The following is a 25027-nucleotide window of genomic DNA, read 5'->3' as shown; positions in this document are numbered from 1 at the left end:
TAAGTCAGCCACGTTAAGGTCAGGTAGCTAACTTTAGTTATTCTGACCTTCGTTTGGCTGTTACCTAACTAGCAAATGTTAACGTTGGCTGCATAAAGTATATGAAGTGCAGCGTTTCGGTAACTGAAACCATATTGCAGTTTGATTGGTTGTAGCTACTGCCTGAAGCTTGCTAGGACAACGTGTTTTTTTTGACAGGTTACTGGTAGTTAATTGCAGTCTGGTTAATGCCGGAGCCTTTAGCATCTGACGTTAACTGATTACTTGGCGTAAGGTCAAACCTTTTGCAAATTTGAAGCATTTACATTAGTTAGTCTAACATTACGTGTACGATTGATCCAGCGTAACGCATTGTCATTGTAGACACGGGTTGACTTTGGCCCTGACACCTGCCATTCTCTCTAAATGCATGTCACGTTAAACTATGCAATTAAATGTTTGTTTGCTTGCACATAATACCATGTAGAACATGGCTTAAGGCTTTTCTCCAGTCACCAGAGTCCACTCTTTATTTCAGCATAGTTCCACTCCACCAAACAGTAGTTGCTGAAATGAGATTTAACTTTTTAAAATGGGTTCGCCATTTATTTTTTCTTCTTCTTCCACCAAAATAATCTGAGAGGTGGTAGTGAGGCATGCAATGCCAAGAAGCAGCAAGCAAGGAAATCATCTAGGAATACCAATGTAACAGTCTATGCACAACAGAATCTTGTGCATACAACCCACCCACAATACAGATCATTATCTGGGACCTGTTGGTCACAAAGTCCAGGATCCAACTCTCTAAACCCAAGCCCAACTCAAATTGTGTGGGTTTTCTTCAATTGCATGAGAACTTGTGCACACATAGCTCCCATGTGTGCCATCCTCTCTTTCTCTGTATTCAGGGAAACTCCATGCTGAAATCTAGAAGTTTAATGATGCCTTGCATATCTGCAAATATACTAGCCTTGTAAATCATGACTTAAGACATTTTGTAAATTGTCAAGGTTTACAGGTAAGTTCGGCATGTATATGATACACCGAAAGGCACTTATTGCAATAAAATTAAAACTTTTACTACTACTACTAACTAGTTTTTCCTGTTACTCCTACAGTTTTCTTCCACCAAATGACACCGCATGAGACAGTAGCGAGTAATGCTAATCAGTTTTCAAAGTGGACATTTTTACTGAAAGAAGCACTGCTTCGTGGATCATGACGAATTTACAGACGGACCCAATTATTTCGGAAAAAGTCTTGAGTCATGTACAAGCTATGTACATTTGTTGTTAAGCGACACAACATTAAACTTCCCAATTTCAGCATGAAGTTGATGTGACGCTCTCTCATACTAAGAGATGGCATGTTATCAGGGCAAATGTAAACACACTCACTCACATGACTGCCTGCATATCTTTGTCTGTCCACCTCTCTCACACACATTTTCATTAAGCCAGCAGGTTATTCCATGACCTGTCATATTAAATGTAGCATTCACCTTCATTCTTTTTTCACTTGCCACACACTGATGCGGCTGCCTCTGTCACGGTGATTTGGCTCTGTTAAGGATTGTTTTGTTGTTGTCTTAGCATACATTAACTACCGTAACTGTAAAGCATCTCAGAAGAATGACATGCTTTACATGTGTCATTCTTCTGACAGGCTTTACAGTTAAAAAGTGACTGTCAAGAGAGGACTAGCACTTGTGTTCCACCAAATGCTGCACCAGTTGCAAAGCAGTGTACACCATAATTTACCACTTTGCTGCAAGACATTTGGAAATTGCTTCAGTAAATGAGAGGGGAACGCAGCCATTAAAAACATGTGACTGCACTGACATTTACACAATTTGATGCCGATTGGACCATTTTATTCAGGAAAGTGGCGATTGGTCAAAATTACATTCACTTTGTGGAATTGAGCATTTTAGGCCAAAATAAACAGTGATTGGTCAAGCTTGCAAATATTGCAGAGTTTAGCCGAATTTGCATTAATTCTTGTGTTTGCAAAACAGTGAAATCCTGGAGGGACTTCTTTTTTGGCCCAATGTATGAGTGTAACCATTTAGACATTTAGGCTTTTCTGAATTTTCCATGCTATAAATAAATAGTAAAGGTACTTCCTGGAACCAGCCAGTTCAGCCATATTGTTTGATCAGAGCCCAAAGAAACAGAAAGCTGATACTTACTGTAGGTACTCAGCATTAAACAGCGAATGTTTAGACGGGATCATCTGCCCTCAAACTGTTCCCTGCTCCCCATGTAGTTATTTTGACCCAAAGAAATGTCACGGCCATGTAGCAACTGATAATGTAGTAACTACCAGATAATGTAAAAATTGATCAGAGTGTGTATTGTTAAAGCATGTCCGTTACATAACTTTGGGAGGTCTATTGCTATTGCTATTTTGATAGACTTTCCTAGTTGTTAGACTGACATTGCTGCAGTTTGGACCAAGCTAGGTTTTAAGTTTTGAATGTCTCATGTTTACAGGACTGAACAATGGCAGAACACCAGCACTTGCTCCAGCGGCCCACATGTCCACTGGGGCTGCAGGGGGAGGTGGAGGTGGTGGGGATAACAAGTTATACGTCCTTCTGGTTGGAGCAGCCTTCCTTGGTGGGGGAGTATATGTAAGTAAGCTATTCTTCCCATCTGTTGTCATTATTGAGTAGCATCTTCCATAGTCTTTAGATGTATGTCACATACATCTATCATAAGTGTTCAAGTGAAAATAAGCAATGTTTTGGGTTTTTAGGAAATATTTTTTGTTTCCTGAGATTCATCCAGAATGTCCTACAAATGATTAGTTATGGACCTTTTTCAAACAAGTAACTCTTGTTGTGGTCTTCTTACTGTTCATAAACCATAATAAGTGAGAGCTCTATAGGATATTTTTAGGCTACTTCATATTGTATTTGTTGAATGGGTTGTGAGTAAAACAAGGACACTGTATTGCTTTCACAGGCATACCAAACCGTCAGGGGAGACAAACAAAGATATCAGGACCGTCTGACAGAAATTGCATCCAGACCAAATAAAGCAGCCGCAGGACAACCATCCGCATACATCCAGTCAGAGGCTCCTGGTGGGGACTTTTTTATTCATTTATTTTCTTTGTTTATATTCATTTCTCGGCACTAAGGCACTAAGGCTTTAAATTTCCTTGATAGTAAAATGCTGCACTTTAGTTTTACACAATTCTAGAAATGAGCTTTTCCTGTCTGTAACCATTGCATTCTTGTTTGTTGCTCTTTATGATCAATTAAGAGTTGCAAATTTGTTAGAAAATTAAACAATATATGTAATTTCTGTTTTAGCTGTGGAAGCCACTGAAACAGAGGGTGAGTTCATTGTCAATGATTTCTGAGCAGAAAAGTATCTTAACATTTATAGACCGAAGTCCACGTCTATTAATATCTCAATAAAGTGGTAACATTTAACTATGGCACATTCATTTATCCCTAACCAAGAGCTTGTGCACAAGCTAAAAACATCATAGGAACATACAATCATCTCTGCTTCACTCTTTGGATTGAGACATTTTAGTTTTAATATCATAGTCAAATGATTCTTTGGTGTAAGAGTAAGTAGGTTTAGAGTCAGGTGAATCTACACTGCATGGTTTGGCTCGCTCTTTATTGTCATATAAACATCAGCAGAATTTAGCCACTGAGAATGCTAAATTAACTCCTTTTATTTAGCAGATAGCAGTAGCTAGATTTTGATGATGTTTCTATGTTTGTCAGAGAAGCAAACCACTCCAGTGACCCCAGACAGTTTCACCTGGTTCTTAAACCATTCAGAATGACAAACCATCTCAATGTCACACAACAAAAAAATAATCATCTGTTTTAATACTAGTGTAAGTTAATAATTTCAAAGCTGTGTGGCAATTGCCAACGTGATTTATTTACCGACTATTTTGCCCAGAGCACATGTCTGTTTAATGGCAAGATAGTGACCACTAATGCAGGATTACATGTTGACTTTTCTGTATTTTCTATTTCTCTCACCTCACAGAAGTCCATGAGCAGGTCTCAGAGCCTCAAGCAGCCCCTGCAGCTGAGGAGTCCAGTCCTCCAGCTCCTGCAGTTGAGGAGTCCAGTCCTCCAGCCCCTGCAGTTGAGGAGTCCAGTCCTCCAGCTCCTGCAGCTGAGGAGTCCAGTCCTCCAACCCCTGCAACTGAAGAACCGGCCCCCAGTGAAACAACTGAACTTCCCCCAGGTTGTCTGCACAGATTCTATAGTCATTACATACTTACATGCATGACTCCTGTATATGTATGTGCCTCCTGTATAAATAATTTGCTTGCACAAAAAATTAGGTGTACATACCTTTATCAAAAAGCAAACTCAATGTGAGAATGTGTGTACCATTACACATTACCTACATGTGTTTGCATACTTTGAAGAGAATGTTGGTGTTTGAAATGGCGACACCGAATGGTGAAGGCAGGTCATTGCAAAAAAAAATCTAGGCCATACAATGCACCTGTCTTTTTATGGCCTGCTCATAATTGTCCCACATAAGTAATATGTCCAAATGCAGTTTTATGATGACGACATTAAGTTGTAAGTCTACGCAAAGCTTTATACATGAGGCCCTTTGGATATACCCAAATTTATACCTTAAAGACCCCATGAAATGGCATCTACTTGCTTGATTTGATGTATTACTTGCTGAAACAGGATGTTGGGGCGGGACATCATGCAGTGAGGGATCATTCAAAAGTCTAAACCAATGGAATATCAATGGAATATCATTAATGGAAAACCAATGGAATATCAGTCAGGGAGAGAAAGGCAGTTTTATTTGATTGGAGGGGCAGAGGGCCCGGATTGTTCATAAATCTGTGATGGTTGGTTTATTGGTTGGAATTCATATTTGCCCCTACTGGTGCAGCATGAGGTCAGCATTAAAGATACTCTGTTTTCCAGGAAGTAAGAGTAAGAGAGAGTTCATTTCATGGGGACTTTAATGTTGAGTGTTGCCTATGTCCAGAGGCTAAGATTTATCTTGGTTTCTGTTGCATGCCCTGGGACTTTATGTTGCATGTGTTCATTATTCTATTCAACCTCCTGTATTTAGTGATGCGTGTGTCATGCTGTTTCCATTTTAGCAAAATTTGTCCTTGCTGTTTCAGCACAGCTTTTGAAAACTCACATACTCAGCTAAATTCTGATGCAGAATTATTCTGTGTAATATTTCATAGCTATTATTGTCCAAATAATGGAAATATTACTATTTATGTGGGGCACTGTCAGTGGATTTCTGACTCCTTTCTGCAAATGTGTTGGTTATGGTGCTTAACCAACATATTTGTGATTGCAAATGTAACCCCTCCTGTTTCATATTTTCTGTGAGAGTTGTCGTACTTACAAACTTTGTTCTTGGCTAATACTAATAAGTCTTTCCTGTGTCCTTTTTAACTGTAATATGCAAATGTTGGGTTTATTCATAAATGGAGGGTGCCTTTTTTAATGGATTACATATTTTCCTCAAGGCTTTTTTTTTTTCACACAGTGCCTAAGATGCGAAACGTCATCACAGAAGTTGCTCCTTTAACTCTTAAAACAGAAACCACAGTAGTCCCCATTGCTCATGAACAAGTGGGGAGAGTTGATGGAGAAGCCCATACCTTTTTTATTAAACAATGACATTCTCATGTTGTCTCATGTAACACCAACAGAGGATAAAGGTGTTGTTTCTGCCGTCAACACGAGAGAGAGCAAGAGAGACACGTGTTCTTAGAGAATTTGGTAAATACGCAGAAACATCACCTTAATCCTGGTATTTGTTCCCAATCTCACTTTACCCAACACAAGAAGGTGAGATTGGGAAGCGTTGTCAGCAGCAGTAAAGTCAGTAGTCTAAAGGATATATGGAAGTGGCTTGTAACCAGAAAGCCGCTGGTTCAAGTCCTTGTAACGTCTCTGAAAACCTGCATCAGGGAAGTGAACACACTCTCCATGAGTAAGAATTGAGGCCTAGTGGCAAACAGTAGAAGACTGGTTCTTTTGGGCAGCTCCCAGGTGTATTAAGTGTGCATGTTCAACAAAATATTCCCTGGGTAAAAAAAAAGCTGAAAAAAGAAATGCATGGATCCAGGTGGTCTTTCCCTTCGATGACTTTATGAAGAGTTCAATCTAACCCCAGACTATGGATTGCCTCAACAGCAGCTGAGCCTGTGGTAGAAGCATCTGCTGAAGAGCCAGCAGAACAACCTGCTGCACCAGTAGTTGAGGATGGTAAGATATGTGGAGAAAGGATACTTTAATATCATAGGTTGTATGGGAATGGAGTAAATGTTTAATGGAGTTATGCCAACAGAGCTGGCACTGTAGCTACATCTTCCTGAGTCACTGGAGCAGCCAAACTCTTCGACTCAAGGTTGATGATGAATTTTATTTACTAGCCTTAGGCCAAAGTCGCGGTTATAATGTAACGTTGCCACTATGCTACCAGAACCAGCGCCCCCATCCGAACCGTCCCCACCTGAGCTTACAGAGCCGCCTCCTGCACCTGTTGTGGAGAGCGTGGAGAGTGTGGAGAGTGGTAAGCACTCAAACCAGTGCATGGGACCAGTGATTTTCATTTACCGCATTTGAGGGTTTCTTTTGTCTTAATTGGCTAATGCTCCGGTTATACTAACAGAATCTACAGCAGCAGCAGAAAGCCCCGCAGCAGAAACGCCCGAGCCTCAGTCTGAAGTGGTGGCAGAGAGTGGTAAGACCATAGTCCAGCCTCTGCTGGAGCGGGGAAGCGGGCAGACACGACAACAATATGTTTTCCCATTTAGATACGTTAATGTTAATTTCAAAACCTTCTCTCCTTCTATTTGTTCATTAAATTCTTTTAACATTTTCCTTCATTACAGCTTTTGTCCTTGCCTGTTCATATCTCTTTCACATTGTTTGGGTCCTTGTAGTGCTAAAGGTTAATCTCTCACACATGAAAACATTTTATTGATTTGTTGATTCCTTTTCACTCTCATTCCTTTCAGGAGTATTTGCCATGGGTACTGATCAGCTCCCAGACATGGCTCTTGTATTGACTTTGTCTCTCTCCCGCTCTTGCTCTCTGCCTCTTTCTCTTTCTGTCTTTCTCTCTCTCTCTCTGTCTCTCTCTCTTGTGCTTGCTCTTGCTGTCTCATGTAAGCTCCAGCAGTGGACTCTGCACCCAGCCCTGCCAAGTTCCCCTCACACGCCCCCTACCTCCTTATTGGTGGAGGCACCGCCTCCTTTGCTGCTGCCCGGTCTATTCGGGCCAGAGACCCAGGTGCCAGGGTCAGTAAGGCCTGATTGAATAAATGATAGTCAAGATCAGAATTCAATTCATATTATCCAAGTAGTTCTTTTTAAGTTCAATTTAAGTGTTTTTGTTCTCCAGTGCATCTATCAAGTGAAGCCACATTCATGTATTTTTTAAAAATACTTTTACCAGGTATTGATCGTGACTGAGGAGCCAGACCTTCCATACATGAGACCACCTCTGTCTAAGGAGCTGTGGTTCTCTGATGATCCCAGTGTGACAGACACTCTGCGCTTCAAACAGTGGAATGGAAAGGAGAGGAGGTGTGTTAAAGTAGTAATCCTCAAGTTACTCGTGTTTTGTTTTATTATTTGTTTGTTTGTTTATTCATTCATCTTGGCATCTTTGGTGATAAGCGGCCATTGCTGTGGTGCTTTTGCAAAGCACTTGTTGATGAAGTTTGAGTTTCTGTAGGCACTGGCCTTTTCTTTGTCTGTTCAGCCATGGTTGCTATCGCTGCTTTTGCTAACTACTTGAATTCTCCCATTTATACCAAACAAACAGTCATTGCTGCTCCCGGAAACATAAAATGCATCACTTACTGTACGGCAGAAGATTTTTTTCCCAGGAAACAGTGTTTAGAACAGCAAATTTAAAAGCTTACATGAACCGGGTATATGTTGAGTCAGCACTGTGTAATATAGAGATCAGTCATATCAAGAGCAGTAAAACGAAACTTTAAGCTGGTTTATCTATGACTTTTTATTGGATCCCAAAGGCTGTTCATTCTGATCACCTGTAGTTTCATAATTTATTTTAGGATGAAAACCAGTCCTTCATTATTTTAATACCTTTGTGTTTATTTGCCAGTATCTACTTCCAGCCACCCTCATTCTACATTAGTCCTGAAGAATTGGATAGTGCAGAAAATGGGGGAGTAGCTGTTCTCACTGGAAAAAAGGTTGGTGTGGACTGTTTTCCAGTAATTGTTGGACAACTATGTTGATTTCATAATTCAATTTGATAACTGATAATGGTTGGATAAATTATTGACAAATGTCAGAAATTAAGTTCAACTGAAAACACGGCAAAACTAATTTCTTTGGCTGTTTTATGTATACTTTGCTGAGTACTTTTCTTTATATGAGATATTTTACACTTCATACCGGATTTAAATCTTTCTAGGTGGTGCACATGGATGTGAGAGGAAACAAAGTGCAACTGAATGATGACACTGAGATTTCTTATGACAAGTGTTTGATTGCCACAGGTAAGCCACGTTAAAAAGCTTGTTGTACAACCTGTAGCTAAAAACTGGGTGGAAGCTAATTCAAACTTTTCTCTCTAGGCGGAGTACCAAGAAATCTGCAGGTAATCGAAAGAGCGGGAGACGAGGTGATGGAGAGGACAAGTTTATTCCGTAAGGTCAGTGTTCTGCCACCAGGGGATAGCTTTGCTTCAGATTGGCAAAATCTGACAGAAAACAGAAAGCCTCAGTAGAATGTAGGCCTACCATATTTTGGCACTGGAAATAATAGTTAAGGTCTTATGAAATATTTCAGATGTTAATATTTACTGCTCTGTATAAATTAGTTGGAAGTCAATGTGTGTGTCAATGTGTCAACAGTATGTTGTAATTTATTGTGTAAGTACATATTTTTGTTTTATGTTTGTACACTTTGTACCTACTGTCACAATCTGTATTAGAGGTTTTCATGAAATACTTATGGATTATTACTGTACTTTTTTCATAGGTGAACAAACAGGATAATACACTGAAATAAGGCCATTGTAAAGTGTTTCCCAGTTTAGTGTAACTTTACTCTTATCCCTCCTCAGATTGAGGACTTCAAAGCATTGGACAAGGTCTCCAGAAACGCCAAATCCATCACCATCATTGGAGGGGGCTTCTTGGGCAGTGAGCTGGCCTGTGCCCTTGGCAGAAGATGTAAGACTACAGAGCAGCAGGAGGAAATGACAGAATGAATTACAATACTGTTGCTTAACAGGATCAGTTTGTTACTCCATTATTAGATTTCTCATCCTCTTCATCTCTCTCTCTCTTTTCAGCAACTGAGTCTGGCCTGGAGGTGATCCAGATGTTCCCAGAGAGGGGCAACATGGGAAAGGTGCTGCCTGAGTATCTGAGCAATTGGACAACTGAAAAAGTCAAGAGAGGTTAATGTCCATTTTGCATTGTAGCTTGTACGAACCTCACCTCATAGCCAATTGCACGCCCTAAGGAAAATGCTTTTCCTTTGTGTCTTTTTTCTTCCACTTTCCATCAAACCTTCTCTCTTTGGTTTTCCAGAGGGCGTAAAAGTCGTTGCAGAGGCTTTGGTGAAAGCTGTGACCTACAAGGACGATAAGGTAGAAATCCAGCTGAAGGATGGCCGCGTGGTAAGTCCAGATCTCTGCACAGTAAGTTCAATGTAATTCAGAAAATCAAGAGCCTTATTAGGTACTGATTAACTTCTGCTTCCCCTTGTAGGTGAAAACGGATCACATTGTTGCAGCTGTCGGCCTGGAGCCCAGTGTTGACCTTGCCAAGTCAGCGGGTCTGGAGGTGGACTCTGACTTTGGTGGCTATCGGGTCAATGCAGAGCTGCAAGCTAGGTCCAACATTTGGGTGGTAGGTTCAGTGTTCATATTGTAGTTTAAATACTTCAACATTCTTCTGATGAGTGTTGAGCTCATCAAGAGCTGTGTAGGAAAGATCAAAGATTACATTGTGTTGCTCAAAGTAAGTTTCATAAGACATCCCTCCAATGATATTGCAGTAGTTATGATCTACTGTACATGCCATAGTACATACCAAGTTTGATAATGAACCTATTATGTGAGGCCATGTTACAAGCTATTATGTTATAGGCCATGCCCACATGCACCATTCAAAACTGTAAACTTTAGATTTTGGCAAATACTTACTTTATACTTGCAGTACAGCATGTCTACCTAATTCAATGAAACTGTTACAAATAGTGATAGAAGTTTTTGCTCTTTGTTGTGGACCCTATAGGCCTATTTTAAACCTTTCAAAATCCACGGCACATTTCATGATAACTGGATAAACTGCCATGGACTTACGGCCAATTTTATGATAGGCCACACCCTTTGCCAGGTGGTCACATTATTTTTCCGATTGGACCAATTTGTAGACCATTTGTGCATGCCAGTCCAGTAATGCTTTTTACCACTTTTAATGAGAATAGGTCAGAAGTAGTAGCCTAAGTTTTCTAAAATTTCAAAATAACAGAAAACGCTTTGAAGTGAAATATGATGGTCTAATATAGTTCACCTTGTAGGGCAAAGTGAGCTGCATACCAAGCTTCATAATTATAAGACTTACAGTGTGGGAGTTGACCTTTTGACCTTTTCAATCTTGATCCTTATAGTGCCCTCTTCAGGCAAATTGAGGAAAAGTCATGGATTATTTTTGTCCCACAGCCCCGCTGAGCACTCTGATTTGTATTTTGTGCCTCTATCTCAATGTACAGACATACCAAACACACACACCACCAGTTAGTTTCATTTAAATGGAAACCTGTCAATATTCCCTCTAACCTGGAACAATGATTACTGGTACAGATTCTAATGCATGCTACATATCCTCAATCCCTTCTCTCTCTGTACAGGCAGGAGACGCTGCATGTTTCTACGACATCAGACTGGGTCGCAGGCGAGTGGAGCACCATGATCACGCCGTTGTGAGTGGTAGACTAGCAGGAGAGAACATGACAGGAGCCAATAAACCCTACTGGCATCAGTCCATGTTCTGGTGGGTATTAGACTACTTCCTATTTCCTACCAGTGGCTGTTAATGATTATGACTAGAGGTTTTCTTGAGTCAAAAATTCAAGCCTTTTTCCAAATGAGAACCGTGGCTGCAAGCCATGAAACTAGTTGGAAGTGGAGGAATGTAGGTCTACAATCAAGACCCAGTCTAAATTGGGAATTGTACAGATCCATAAGCAGAGAATTCCTTCAAATAACTTGGGGCTGGGTCAGCATGTACAATTCTGAAAATGATTCAACTTTAATCCTTTTAGAAGTAAGACAAACATGCATGATTGCTTTGAAGTCCTGAATACTATCAAGTGTTAAAATATTTAAAAGGGCTTGAGAGGTCCCTTATGTCGGGCTAGGAGTTGCCAGTAGAGGGCTGTGTTACCCAGGCAGAGGCAGACAGCCCACATTTTTCAAGCCTGTTAAAAACGGTACTGCTTTGATCACAAGGGGATTTTGTTGGTTATTGAGTGGGATGCCATAATATCTAGTGCAGTGTGGAATGTGTCCCTCACTACAGAGATGAAGGTTGTAATGTCTGCATGTGTTTGGCAACTGGTAAAGTAAAACGGTCTTCTGGTGGCAACTTGGGGCCTGTTGCAGTCCACAAAAAAGCAGGGCCATTAGTCAAAGTATCATTGCCTGCACATCACCAAATATAGTCAGACAATTTATTGACTTCCCTACAAATACCAGGGTAATTAATCAGAACCAGGGTGCTATCATGCAGATGGCAGGTCTTCTGGGAGTCTTAGTGAGACCGCAAAATAATTAACCAGTGAATAACAATTGCTTTTGTGATTTGCGCCATATCTGCTGTACTAAACACAATTGGACTTCATGTCCCTTAACAAATAATTTCCTACCCATTTATAGTTTCAGAACCTTCATTAGCTATGTTCAATTAGAAATGGGATGTTTTTGCCAGTTTTGTTTCTTTATTTTGGTCTTTAAATTGGTCTTTAATTCAGTTACACATAGCATTGAAAAGGTCTTATAATAGTCTTAAATTTGTCATTCTGAAACCTGCAGATACCCTCCACACACACACTGCGATGCTCAGTAGCATAAGAATAAAACATCAAACAAGAGAGGATGCTCCTTGCTCTGAAGACTTTGAATTCTACATGTTGAATTCTCTTCAACATGTTTTCCAATCTCATGCTGTGTCTCACAGGAGTGACCTGGGTCCTGATGTGGGCTACGAGGCCATTGGGATTGTCGACAGCAGCCTACCAACAGTAGGAGTGTTTGCCAAAGCCACTGCCAAGGATACGCCTAAAGCTGCTACAGAGAAATCTGGTAGGGGCATCCAATATTTAGTTAATCTTAATCTTGTAAAAAAAAAACAAAAAAAAACAAATGGTCAGTGAATTTGAAGATCCAGGGCCAGATTGAGCCTTTCCCATTAAATTTTCTGCAGGAACTGGAATCCGTTCAGAAAGTGAGACAGAGGCCGTGGCCATAAGCCCAGTGGCCTCTTCGACACCCGCTCCCACTGTGGAGCATCATAAAGATGACTACGGCAAAGGAGTGATCTTCTACCTGAGGGACAAAGTGGTGGTGGGCATTATCCTATGGAACGTGTTCAACAGGATGCCCATCGCAAGAAAGGTTAGCACTGTCGCTTCACCAGAAAAACTCTCTGCCTCACAACCTTTGTCAACTACAGATTTAATAATAGATTTGGTTATTAAAAATCGGTTGATGTTTGTATAACATTGCTTTTATATCTCTCTTATTTGTAGATAATCAAGGATGGTGAGGAACATGCAGATCTGAATGAAGTGGCCAAGCTCTTCAACATCCATGAGGATTAAGTCCGCCCTCTGGAGTCGAAGGCTTAGCTAACGATGGGACGGGACGGGACGGGACGTCACTACATGTGAAGGCTTTGAACTTTGACAGTCATCGCCAGGCTCTCTGGAAGACCCAACTGATAATGCATAAAAATGGAAAGATTTCTGTAAATTGTATGCCATGTTGCTGGGATATTTTCATATTTGGAGTTTGTATCAGCTGCGCCTCTTTTGTTAATTTTCTTTTTTTTTCTATTCAAGAAAAATCGATCAATCAGTCTCATCCTAATGCAACCACCAACCTGTGTTTGCTCATGTTTCATGATGTGGTCAAGGTGTGATCGTCCTTCCCCTTTCCCCCAGAGTATCACCAGGCTTATGATGTTGAGCATGGATTATTGTTTTCCTCTGTGTGATCAGAGCAGCTTGTAATGAAAAAAGCTGCAATAAAAATTATTTTTAAAGTGAAGTGATCCCATATTTGTAATTATTCTGCTCGATAATAATGGTTAACTTGCCTTCTCAGCTGCAGTTGTGTTCGGTTGAACAATGTAGAAAACATTCTGTTTGGTTGAACACATCTGTCCTGAAGCATTTTAACCTTCGTGCATTGCTGGCAAATTTATTTAACATAAATTGAATAAGGTGATGTTGAGGTTCTAACTTCATCTTAAAGCACCTACTGTTAGATTAAATTGGAACAGGCAGTCCTGTGTAAAGGGCACCTGACCAGTACATTCTATTGTGTGGAGGCACTACGAAGTGAAGTAAAACGAAAAACGACAACATTAAAATTAAGGTTGGCCTACTTGTCTACTCTGGAGGTGGAAATGCTCATGCAGGCAGAAACATTGTTTTTTTTTTATTGTGTGCTTCATATTATTAGTAATGCATTCATGTTTTCTATTCTCACACATTCATATCCCATTGGGCGCTGTATACTTCAGAGGGAAGCGAAGAAAGGTCTTACAAGTGTGAGGCAGGCATGTGCAGCCATAACCTTGCATCTCTTTCTTTGCCATTAATTTTACATGAGGAAATGATTGAGTTGCCTTGCTGCTCTTCTGTATGTATGTAAACCTGAGCTTCCACATGGATATTAGAATTTGTCTGGCTATTTGAAGATTAAATAATTAACCTGTGAGCAGTAGACATTCCTGCTGGGGGAAAAGGAAAATAACCCCTGAACACGTAATTACACTTAAGAAAGATGGAGAGAGAGAAAAATTATTACACCTGAATTAATTTTGAACTTAATCCCTTAATCCTATTTCCTTTTTAATGCCTTGAATACAACATCTAGTTAACTTATTCTCTTTACCGTTCTACTGAGAAACCTTTCTCCTTCAATTTACTTTAGGGAAAATCCACTCCAAGCACATAATTCACGTGTTCCTATAATTTTGGATAATTACGTCTTGATTTTAATGAACACGTCTCTCCAAATGATAGAAACAGTCAAGACTTTCAGATGTCGGTAGGAAAAAGTAACAGTAAAGGAAAAGTAACACTATAGGGGCATTTACTGGTGATACTGGCCTATTTCCTGGGCAGTGATGGTTACCACTGTAAAATGCAAAACTACAATATATACACACTCAAAAATGCTGGGAGTCCAGAGTGTTTGTTTCCAATTTATTGTCAATGGAGCAGCTCCAGGTTTTGTCTCTTGATCATGAGAACTTTACCTCATTTGTAGCTTTGGAAGAGAGTTGTTCAAGTTGACTAATATTGATTGGCCTGTCAACAGTTATGCAAATCAAATATATAAATTGTGGTTTTCAGTGGATCTTCACTTGAAGCTCTATGATTATTCAGCAATATTTGATCAATTTTACATCATGACACCTTATTCTTCTTCAAAAAATTGCATAATGTTTTGCAACATTCAATTTTTTATTTTTAGTGAAAAATCTTCTAAAAGCGAGTAACGCCTGTGGTTTGAATTCAAAGTATTCCTGTTAAAATCTGATGCTGTCATGAGCTTAAATCTTCAACTTGGGACCACACTGCTTTGAAAATGGTGCTGTCCCTTTAAATATTCTTGCAGTAATTCCTGAAGCATGCATATGGCCATGAAAAAGAGATAAAGCATGAAGTCCTCCACACAAACAGTCACAGAAAACTTCCCTAGATTTTGAATTATACAGCAGCAGCATCCTGTATTTACACCTGCAGAGAGAGTGGGAGGCTCAGATGATTCCATAAGACAGAGCCTGGATAGCAGAGTCATAGCAACTTCCTAGCATCTCCTCTATTTCACTGACGTTTTTTTTCCCATTGGTCTAATTTTCTACATATTTTCTCCTTTATGCAAAGATTTTTATCAGAGAATGCAATCACACATCCTATGTATGGTATGGGTCTCATCAGTCATTTTTCTGCAAGGCAGGTAAGAGACAATAATGTAGTAATTTTAAGTTGTAATTTATTAACCTTATTGAACTTATTGTTTTTTAGGAGAATTCAAAGCGTCATTGTGTACTGTTTGGCCAGCAAGTCATATAGGAACTATATTTAAAAATGTATGTTTGCTTTACTGTGTATTTTTTAAATTTAAAATGCAATGATTTGACAATGATGACAGTATGTAATTTTTTCTAGTATGATACACAGGAGACCAGCTGTGTGTTTTTACCTGGCCTTTGGCCAAGAGACGTGTGACGTTGTCCTCCTAAATTTTGCAGTATGATGCATTAAATATTTTGTTTTAACAAATCTCAATTTAGCAGAACTACAACTGAGAGACAACAACAGTGCCAGATAGTGAAAACGATCTCTGAACAGAAACAACTTTGAAAATGATTTTAGGTGATAAGAAATATACTGTGGAGGAATAATTTGTGTCCACTGAATCAGATATTTCACAAATAATCTGACCATGAGCCTCTGCACCTAACTTTTTTGTTTCAAAATATTTTGATAGGCTACTCACATTTTATCTGAATCATTTTCTATATTTATACCTTTAAATTGCATATTTTACCTGATGCCAGAAAAAGGTACAATACCACTTCAATATATGATTTATCAAGTTTCTACACTGATAGATCATAGTAGACCTTTAGTATAGGAGTCACAGCATTACATTAGATGAAACATTTTCTGTGGGGAAATTCATGGGGGTGCATGAAGTTCCTCTTTTGCCTTTTCATTTTTTACACTAATTTACAGTTTCACCGCAGTGTTTTGATGTGTTACACTTATCACAGTTCTTTTACAAAGAAAACAAAAACATGGTGGCATTGCGTTGGTGCTACCAGAGGTCGGTTCTCACTGTCACCTGCAGGTCTGTGTGCGGTAAGGAGATGAAGTTTCCCAGCAGGGCAGTCAGGCCGCCCTCTCCGTCTGACTTTCTGGACAAACTGATGGGACGGACATCTGGCTACGACGCTCGCATCAGGCCAAACTTCAAAGGTAACACATTGTGCAGTGGTAGGTGCTGCTCTGTCAGGACAGGTGTGAGTATGTGTGTTGCTTTGCATAACAATCCAGGCAGTGAAGTAGCACAAATCATTCACAGATGGCTAAGAAGTGAGAGATGCTGCAGGCGGTGATGCTTTTACACAGAAGTCTTCAAAGACCTTGTTTTTTAGAAATGTGTCATTACCCTTGTATGTTGACCCTTAGCCTTAGGTTATGAGAATTTATTCATTTATTTATTTTAACAAATGTGTCATTACCGCTGTATGTCACCCCATAGACCCACTTCAGTCAAATCTTGATCTCTTCTTGCGAGTGAAGCCAGCAGATTCCCTCTGACATACTTCCTCTTCATTTCTCTGGGGTCGCATTTCATACATATTTCATACTTGCTCCACATCCTTGCCAGTGCATACTGGGTAAATCCCGGCTGATTATCTATAAATACACTAATGTAACTAAAGGAGAATCAATAAATCATTGCCTCTTAGGAAATGAGTCACTGAAATATTTAAAGTTTCAGTGGTCGACAGATGGACTATACTAATGGGAGCGTACTGGAAATGACAACACAATTTCATGCTGTTTATCTTGGATAAGTTGATTTATCAGGACAGGCAGAGTATGAAGAGAATGAGCAGATGTTATTTTGCAGGAGAATTCTGCTCTTGTTTTACCTGTTTTTGTTAGTGTTTCAGTTCTATTTCGCTTGGTCTCAAGTGATCGCTCTCCTTATTAGACGTTGACAGTCGCTGGGTACAGAAAAGTGAAAATATCATCAGGCAATGATACTTGTGTTTGTGTGTGTGTGTGTGATGACAAGCTGTTTCTCTCAGGTCCTCCTGTGAATGTCACCTGTAACATCTTCATTAACAGCTTTGGCTCTATCACTGAAACAACTATGGTGAGGATTTTCTACATTATCACCCTTTATCTTCATTTCAGTTATTTTCTGGACACTTTATTTGTAAAGTCCAATGCTGATACTCAACTTACTATCAAGTGATTATAGTGTGCTACTAAAATGTCTACTGAGTTTCAGGTGATACTCCCAATAGTGTGAAAAGAAGTCTATAAATATCTAATGTCTGGGTTGGGGTTAATCTTAGGGTTAGGGTTAGACTAAGGTCAGGGTTACATAGTCTGTAGAGATGCAGCAAACAGGCAAGTGACACTCTGTTGAACATCTATTTTTGTCACCTGATGGCTGAGTATCAACTTGGGACTTATATTAGTATTAATTACCAAATGAACATGACATGATGGAATAATTTTCATTTTTTTTTTTCATTGTCACAATGACCTTGACCTTTGACCACCAAAATCTAATCAGTTCATCCTTGAGTCCAAGTGGATGTTTGTGCCAAATTTGAAGAAATTCCCTCAAGGCGTTCCTGAGATATCGCGTTCACGAGAATGGGACGTACGGACGGACGGACGGACGGACAACCTGAAAACATTATGCCTCCGGCCACGGCTGTCGCCGGCACGGAGGCATAAAAAATGCACACAAGAATTATAACAAATGTAACTGCAAGTGGCATTTCTGGTTTTCAGTCCAATATACAGTAGTTACCTTCAAGAGCGAATCAGCACTAAATCTTAGTTTTTTTGAGCTGTACACATGGTTATACGGCTTCTATATTGTGAATAGCATTTATCCTATAGTTAATTTCAAAAATTTTCAAATTAAGTCCTGCATCCGCTTCTAGGGAAAGAAAATTGCTCTCTATGAACTGAAACTTTCAACCCTGTTATACTTCTGGCCACACCCCAATCAGTGATGTCAAGGCAGATATCTTGTCTTTGGCAGTGTCAAATGCTTTGCGATCAAAAAATTGTTACTGTCCCCAAGTAGAGATGGGTGATCCGTTACCACAGACACCACTGCCACCACCCCACTTTGTGGCATCTTTCAAAATTGTGTACTAGGCAGAGACTGACTGGAAACTGTGTTTACACACTCTTTAAAGATGTCAGTCTTAAGTAGCAGGGTCAAATCCTATGGCCATTAAAAGTTTTGTTGTCTTTGAGTGCCACTCAAAATTATACCTGTGTACCAAATTTCATAGCATTTGAATTTCTAGCTTTAGAGATAGAAATATTTTGGATTTGCTCTACCCCCAGTAACCCAGTTCTAAATGGCTTTATGAACTCTACAAAACATGATCAACAAGTGTAATAAGTTGTACAATGATTGGATAAAAACAGTTATTAACATGTCATTGTCATGGCATTCGATACATTTTTAGAATGGGTGGCCCCAGTGGGAATTGAACCTCTAACCCTATTAGTGTTAGTGCAATGCTCTACCCATTGAGCTTTATCAAGTTAAAGCTAGTATTATGAGAGATCATGTCCTGTCTCAAGTTGATAGGTTGAATAATATTGAAGTTTTGAATTTTAAATATTAATATTTTATTATGTAAAGGAAAAAGTATATCGGTAAGCTAATTTGTCCCTTATTGTATTTTTAAACAACTTGTTATCATAGTTAACATTACTAATACAGGCTAATACAGTACATGCTAATGAGCTACCTAACAATAACCATTGGTTTCAATGAGAGATGCTAACAATGATAAAAAGCCATTTTGGTTTAACTTGCTGCCACTACACATTCATTAGCATTTTGTCCACCAGATCCCACACCGTCCACCGTCTTGCAAGTTCAGTGACAGTTATGTTTGTCTGATTGGGCTGGGAAATATTGCATATCTATCTCTGTCAGCTAACCCTCTGTCATTATTTATGACAGAGGTCCATGGAGAGGGTTAGGGGACGGTCTTAGGTTAGGAAGGCTCATGCATTTTCTAAAATACCTCAAAGGGAGAGCCATCAAATTTTAACTGATGAAATTGTAAGTGGAATTTGCTGTCTTTCCCGCTATGCACGGTCAAGTCTATTTGTCAGCTTTTAAGCTACATTTTTGCTCACACAGCTGGAGTTTGTTCTTGCGTGGGTGCAGTGCTGTTTGCTTGCTGAGAAACCCTGCAGGTGCATTTGTTTCTTGCTCATGACTCATTCCTGTTCACTTGCTCCATCTTGGCCCTCACACAAGATTTCACACTAAAATGACACCATAATTAGACAGAGCTTATATTCTTTTGCTGCCATGACTCATTGTGGCAGTGCTAGACCTGAAACTCTGTACAATGAGTACGCATAACAAATTTAATGCCAACCTATCAAAGGAGGGCTGAATGGCAGCAGTTAAGCTTTTCACAACAATATTAATGCAAACATACAACAACAATGTATGCTATAGGTCATACCTTTCACAGTCTCATTGAATGAATCACCATGCAGTGATTCAGTGCTTCAAAACTGAATTTTTGAGCATCCCCATAGAGCTCTGGACCCCCGGCAGCAGTAAATCTTTAAAGGTGCTACTTTTATCCACTTCTGTCATAGCTCTTAATGCCTCCAAAAAGCATCTGAAAGTCCAGAGACTCAATTTTTCATCTGTATAAGCTATCTGTCATTGTGACCGTCATGTCACTGCCCATGTGTAGGATATTCGCTTGGACAGTTTTTCACAAAAATGAACTCATGTCCCCTACTCCTACTCCTCCGACTTGACCGATATGGGGTCATCACTCGTGACATTTTTGACAAAACTGCAAAGCCTCAATATGATACTGGTATGGCATGATTCCTGGAATTGCCATTTGTGGCTACATTTTTTCAATCTTTTCTCATTTCTAATTATGACTTAATCCCAAACCATAGGACTACCGTCTCAATGTATTTCTGCGACAACAGTGGAATGACCCCCGGCTGGCATATAAGGAGTATCCAGATGACTCTCTGGACCTGGACCCCTCAATGTTGGACTCCATATGGAAGCCTGACCTATTCTTTGCGAATGAAAAGGGAGCAAACTTTCATGAGGTTACCACAGACAACAAATTACTCCGGATATTCCAGAATGGCAATGTCCTCTATAGCATCAGGTGATCAGCATTTTTAAATTGATAATCTGACTGAATAATACACCATGATTTATCTCTATCAGACTTCATGAAGCCAGATGCTATAGTTTGTCATGTTGCCAACTGAACACTAACTTCCAGCTCTCAGTCAGCAGTGGGGTCCAATTCACTAACTAGATGGTCCAACTACAGCAGATCTAGTTTAAATTCCACTGAGCTCCTCAATTCCATTCAATTCAATTCAATTCAATTCAACATTTAATTACAGTACACACTGAGAACACGCTCTCATTTTTTTCAACTGCACCCGGTGTATAGAGTAAACCGAAAAAAGAGAAGAAGCATATAAAGTAGGTAATCGGGTAGGTGATGAAGTAATTAGGCAATGACGAATTATAACATACTGGTAAATTGTTATAGTTTGTTATAATTATAATGGCAGAAAGAGATTTTCGCTCTAACAATGTCCCATTTTTCTCAAGTTGTAACTTGAACCAACACTCACCAGTTGCCCTTCAGTCAAACTCAGGGGAATTTTAGGCATAAACTTTAAGCAACAGAAACAGCTGTAATTTTATTAATGTCATTACTGTATAATTACAATGTAGTTATGGAAAAATGGAGCAGTAATCTTACATGCCACCAAAAATAAAATACATTAATGGACAGTATAACAAAGAAACAGTGGCATTACAAAAAACATTTATAAAAAAGATTTATGCAGATCATTGACCTAAATTGTGAATATGGAATGCTTCTGCTTCAACAGTTTCTCAATCATCTTTATCAAACATTTTACGTGTGAAATCACTGTGATTCTGTCTCTTTTCCAGGCTCACGCTTATCCTTTCCTGTCCCATGGATCTGAAAAATTTCCCCATGGACAGTCAGACATGTACAATGCAGCTTGAAAGCTGTGAGTTATTAATCTTATTCTTGGAAGCTAACAAGGCAGGCTTGTGCCAATATCACATATACTAAATGTTGGCATAAATTTATAGCAGCCATATCCCTCTCTCTGTTTCTCTTCCAGTTGGCTACACCATGAATGATCTTATTTTTGAATGGCTGGATGTGGGTCCTGTGCAGGTTGCTGATGATCTGATGCTCCCTCAGTTTGTACTGAAAGAGGAGAAAGGCCTTGGCTACTGCACCAAACACTACAACACAGGTAGATGAGAAATGCCATCTTAGATCCTAGGTAGATACTGTCAATCAACTTTGTAATAAGATTGTACAGTTTGTCACTGTCTGTATCTTTTCCTGTGGTTAGGTAAATTCACCTGTATTGAGGTCAAATTCTATCTGGAGCGTCAAATGGGCTATTACCTAATCCAGATGTACATACCTAGCCTGCTCACTGTCATCTTGTCCTGGGTCTCATTCTGGATTAACATGGATGCCGCTCCGGCCAGAGTGGGCCTGGGAATCACTACAGTGCTCACCATGACAACCCAGAGCTCTGGTTCAAGGGCCTCCCTGCCAAAGGTTGGACAGTTTGGTTTTTGTGAGACTTTACTGTAGAAAATGACAGTTATGAACCCAGAGTATAACTATCAGATGTAACAATGCAAAGTACTTTATAGTGCTGGGAATATTTCTTGAAAAAAAATGGACAAATAAATCACTAATCATGGGATGGAATCCAAAATTCCATTGATGTTCCATTGGCACCTAATTGGTGCCCTAGAAAAGGGACTGGAAAGGGCAGTGTTAATTGTAAAACAGTAGATAAAGAGTACTCCGAGAGGGAGAGTCAATGTTTTGATATTCTTTATCATAATTTTAATCATAGAATATTAATGTTAAAGTATAAAGTAATCTGACATGTAACTATAATCCCCAACAAGGAAATTGTAATTCCATACTTTTGAAAGCATTATGGATGATTGTGGTTACTTTATTTCCGTAATCCAAATATATATTTCAAGGATTAACGTCTAACACAGACTATGCACAACTATACGAGTGACTTGAACTCATTCGATTTTCCCGGTTATGTAGGTGTCTTATGTGAAAGCCATCGACATCTGGATGGCTGTGTGTCTTCTGTTCGTGTTTGCTGCCCTACTGGAATATGCAGCCGTTAATTTTGTTTCACGCCAGCACAAGGAGTTCTTCAGACTGAGGAAGAAGCTCAAAGAGCAACAGCGGCAGAGAACCGTGAGTGCAACCCACCCACTCAACCCCTCAGGCTACTGTCACCTGCTATTCCCCGTGCCCAGCTCTGCAGGAGCTACACAACTCAGCTGCATGTCGCGTTCCAGCCTGGGAACGCATAGAGCATTGACCTGTGATTAATTCAAGCCATCACCTCATTCCACTGTTGGCTGAATGTGAATGTGTTCAACATCTTGCTGCCTCACCTTGGATCTCAAAGCCACGAAAAGAAGAAAAATAGGGGACGCGAAATAGGCCAAAGCGTCCTTAATTATAAAATATTTAATATATGAAGCAATGTGACGGCAGCTCCAGGATTCATGAATACCTTGTGATATTAACACAACAATAAACGTCTGCTTAAATCCATTTTTCTATTGCATTAAATTCATATTCATTTGTTAGGATTAAATTGTAATCTCACACGCAATGTCAGACTGACTAGTTTATTTTAAAACTGTCTCATTTCACATTCATTTCAGACTCGCATTCACTTGGTAAGAAATAGACAATGATTACTTTTTAATGTACAGCATTTTAAAAATAAATGGCACCACCTGCTTGTCACGGATGCACGCTGTTTGATCAGTGCAGTTTGTCTGATGACTAAATTTATGTTGCTTTTCACCCATCAGCAGGGAAGCGGTGAGAGTAAAGTGAAAGGCAACAACATACCAGGCAACAGCGCTCCGCATGGGAACGCAGCCCAGCAATGCAGCGTCTGTGCCAGGGTGTGTACTGGGGTCTAGTTCAATTAGACACCAACCAATCACTGGCTCAGAAAAATAAAACACCGATAAAGTTGTGTGATTATTGTTCAATGAGAGTAGATGATTTTTCAATGGCAGTATTTCTTGTTTTGATCTAGGAGGAGGAGCTGGCACAGCAGGGTTTGTTCTTCCAGAGTTATGGACTTGCCATGTCAGCAGGAGACGCACCAGAGATGGATGCAACACCAGTCTTTGCTGATTTGCCTCCTGGTTTAGGTTTCTATGACATCCGCAGGCGCTTTGTGGATCGGGCAAAAAGGATCGATACCATATCCCGAGCTTTATTCCCCATGAGTTTCCTCATGTTTAACGTCCTCTACTGGCTCACCTACAAAGTTCTACGACACGAAGATGTCCTAGCCATACTGTGACAATCCAACTGCTGAAGACCATAAAAACACTGGATACCTTTAATTCTACTCTCTTCACTGAAACATTTACAGACTGAGAGCCGTCAGCCGAGCCATGCAAGATCTGTTTTGACTGCATGTCCAGTGCCATTGGGTAATTCCATGAAATGGAAGTGTGCATTAATTTCTTTTCAATTTTTAATACTTCTGATGAAATGCACTTTTTATTTGCACTGATGCTTTAGACCTTGCACTTCATTGTATGTACAGGTAGCTGTATTATGTTCTTTTGGATGTAAAACCACAAAAAAAAAAAAAAGGAAGATGCACACTCTTTGGTACTTTTTTTGTTTTTATATTTGATGCTGCTATGGTCAATACTGCCCAGAGCTACAGGTTTCATATCACAGAGGAAAAAATATATCACTCCAAACAGCAATCACCCAGTTCAATAAAACAGTAGCAACTGAGTGTTTCTTCCCTTAACTCTGTTTTATAGGAGTGGAAAATACTTTGATACTGAAAATATTTCATTTCTTGTATGGACTGCAGACTTCTAGGAGTAAATGTTATTTTTTTATGATGAAAAAGAACAAAGGCTACTCTATTTTACATAATCTTTATCTGTCTAATTATTTATAGAGATCCCATGTATACAAAAAAAAAGCTGAGTATAGTCCCTGTTTCTCTTGCTAGTTTATCTGCCTTTCTAAAATATTTCAAAACTTTGTAATGTTATTGACTGATGAGGCACTGGAAGATTTTAACTGTATATTGCTTGATTGCTTGAACATATGTTAAAGGTAAGGAAGGTAGGGAATAACTGCGTTATTACGAGTGACAGTGGCACTGCCATACATCAGAGTGCAAATGTTTCAAACAGATTCAGATTTGCTACATAGCACACAAGTGTATATGTATTTGTACAACAGTTCCCTGCACATTCATTCAGTAACTGATTTGAACAAATCTGTATTGAAAATCATCCCCCCTATGGCATTCTTCTTTTAACTAGGAATCATTGAAATAATTGCTAGATTGCCATGCCATCTGGTGTGTGGATGAAATGCATGTATTTAAGTTGCCACATGTGACCACCTGTTAAAAGAGAACCATTGGGCTAAAACTGTTCCTTTCAACAAATTTTCAGAAGGCTAACCTAGATCATTCACTGGCATCAAACCCAGTTGAGGCTGATAGTGTCACACTAGCCCAACGGAAATGTTTCAATTAGGCTGTTGCATTTGGAGTATGGCTCAATTAGTCTTATGAATGGTTTACCGGGCTGCATGAAAACATAGTCACTGAGACATAGTGGTGAACTTATACCTAGTTCTTCCCAGAACTGCACTATGGGTTGTGTATTAACAAAGCCCAGCTTACTGCAAGTTCCACACTGAGATGAATTTGTCTGTGTGTCTCATGTTTTTTTTCAAAGACAAATATATCACTGAAACTGTTGGTCAATATAAAATAAACTGAAATGAATTCATTTGAATTCTGTCATAATGTATCCTTTCTTTGGTGTCAGTTAACACTTTATCAGAGAAGACAAAGGCCTAAGTGGTA

General features: G+C 39.5%; 2 protein-coding genes across 8 annotated transcripts; both read left to right on the top strand.

Annotated features, from left to right (window-relative positions):
• The first annotated feature begins 2485 nt into the window (after positions 1-2485).
• Positions 2486-13289, top strand: aifm1 (apoptosis inducing factor mitochondrion associated 1). 7 transcript variants are annotated; one of them, XM_071925399.2, is made up of 20 exons: positions 2486-2614; positions 2949-3069; positions 3302-3325; positions 4005-4208; positions 6161-6232; positions 6450-6539; positions 6639-6710; positions 7152-7270; positions 7428-7558; positions 8106-8196; positions 8421-8505; positions 8584-8660; positions 9075-9183; positions 9306-9413; positions 9547-9635; positions 9727-9867; positions 10871-11013; positions 12199-12323; positions 12445-12635; positions 12770-13289. In XM_071925399.2, the coding sequence occupies exons 1-20, from the start codon at positions 2519-2521 to the stop codon at positions 12839-12841; spliced, it is 2160 nt and encodes a 719-aa protein (XP_071781500.2). In that variant the 5' UTR covers positions 2486-2518; the 3' UTR covers positions 12842-13289. The 7 variants fall into 7 exon arrangements, with proteins under 7 accessions (XP_071781500.2, XP_078142845.1, XP_078142844.1 ...); XM_078286719.1 differs by having other exon boundaries at positions 7149-7270; XM_078286718.1 differs by having other exon boundaries at positions 7143-7270.
• A 1545-nt stretch (positions 13290-14834) lies between these two features.
• LOC139931803 (glycine receptor subunit alpha-4-like) lies at positions 14835-23479 on the top strand. The gene is made up of 10 exons (XM_071925404.2): positions 14835-15212; positions 16110-16237; positions 17080-17147; positions 19976-20199; positions 21012-21094; positions 21212-21349; positions 21452-21666; positions 22183-22341; positions 22974-23069; positions 23207-23479. The coding sequence occupies exons 1-10, from the start codon at positions 15154-15156 to the stop codon at positions 23477-23479; spliced, it is 1443 nt and encodes a 480-aa protein (XP_071781505.1). The 5' UTR covers positions 14835-15153.
• Positions 23480-25027: the final 1548 nt, after the last annotated feature.

Source organism: Centroberyx gerrardi, chromosome 11 (genome assembly GCF_048128805.1).
Source record: "Centroberyx gerrardi isolate f3 chromosome 11, fCenGer3.hap1.cur.20231027, whole genome shotgun sequence".
Classification (NCBI taxonomy): Eukaryota; Metazoa; Chordata; class Actinopteri; order Beryciformes; family Berycidae; genus Centroberyx; species Centroberyx gerrardi.
This window is presented reverse-complemented; position numbering and strand designations above follow the sequence as displayed.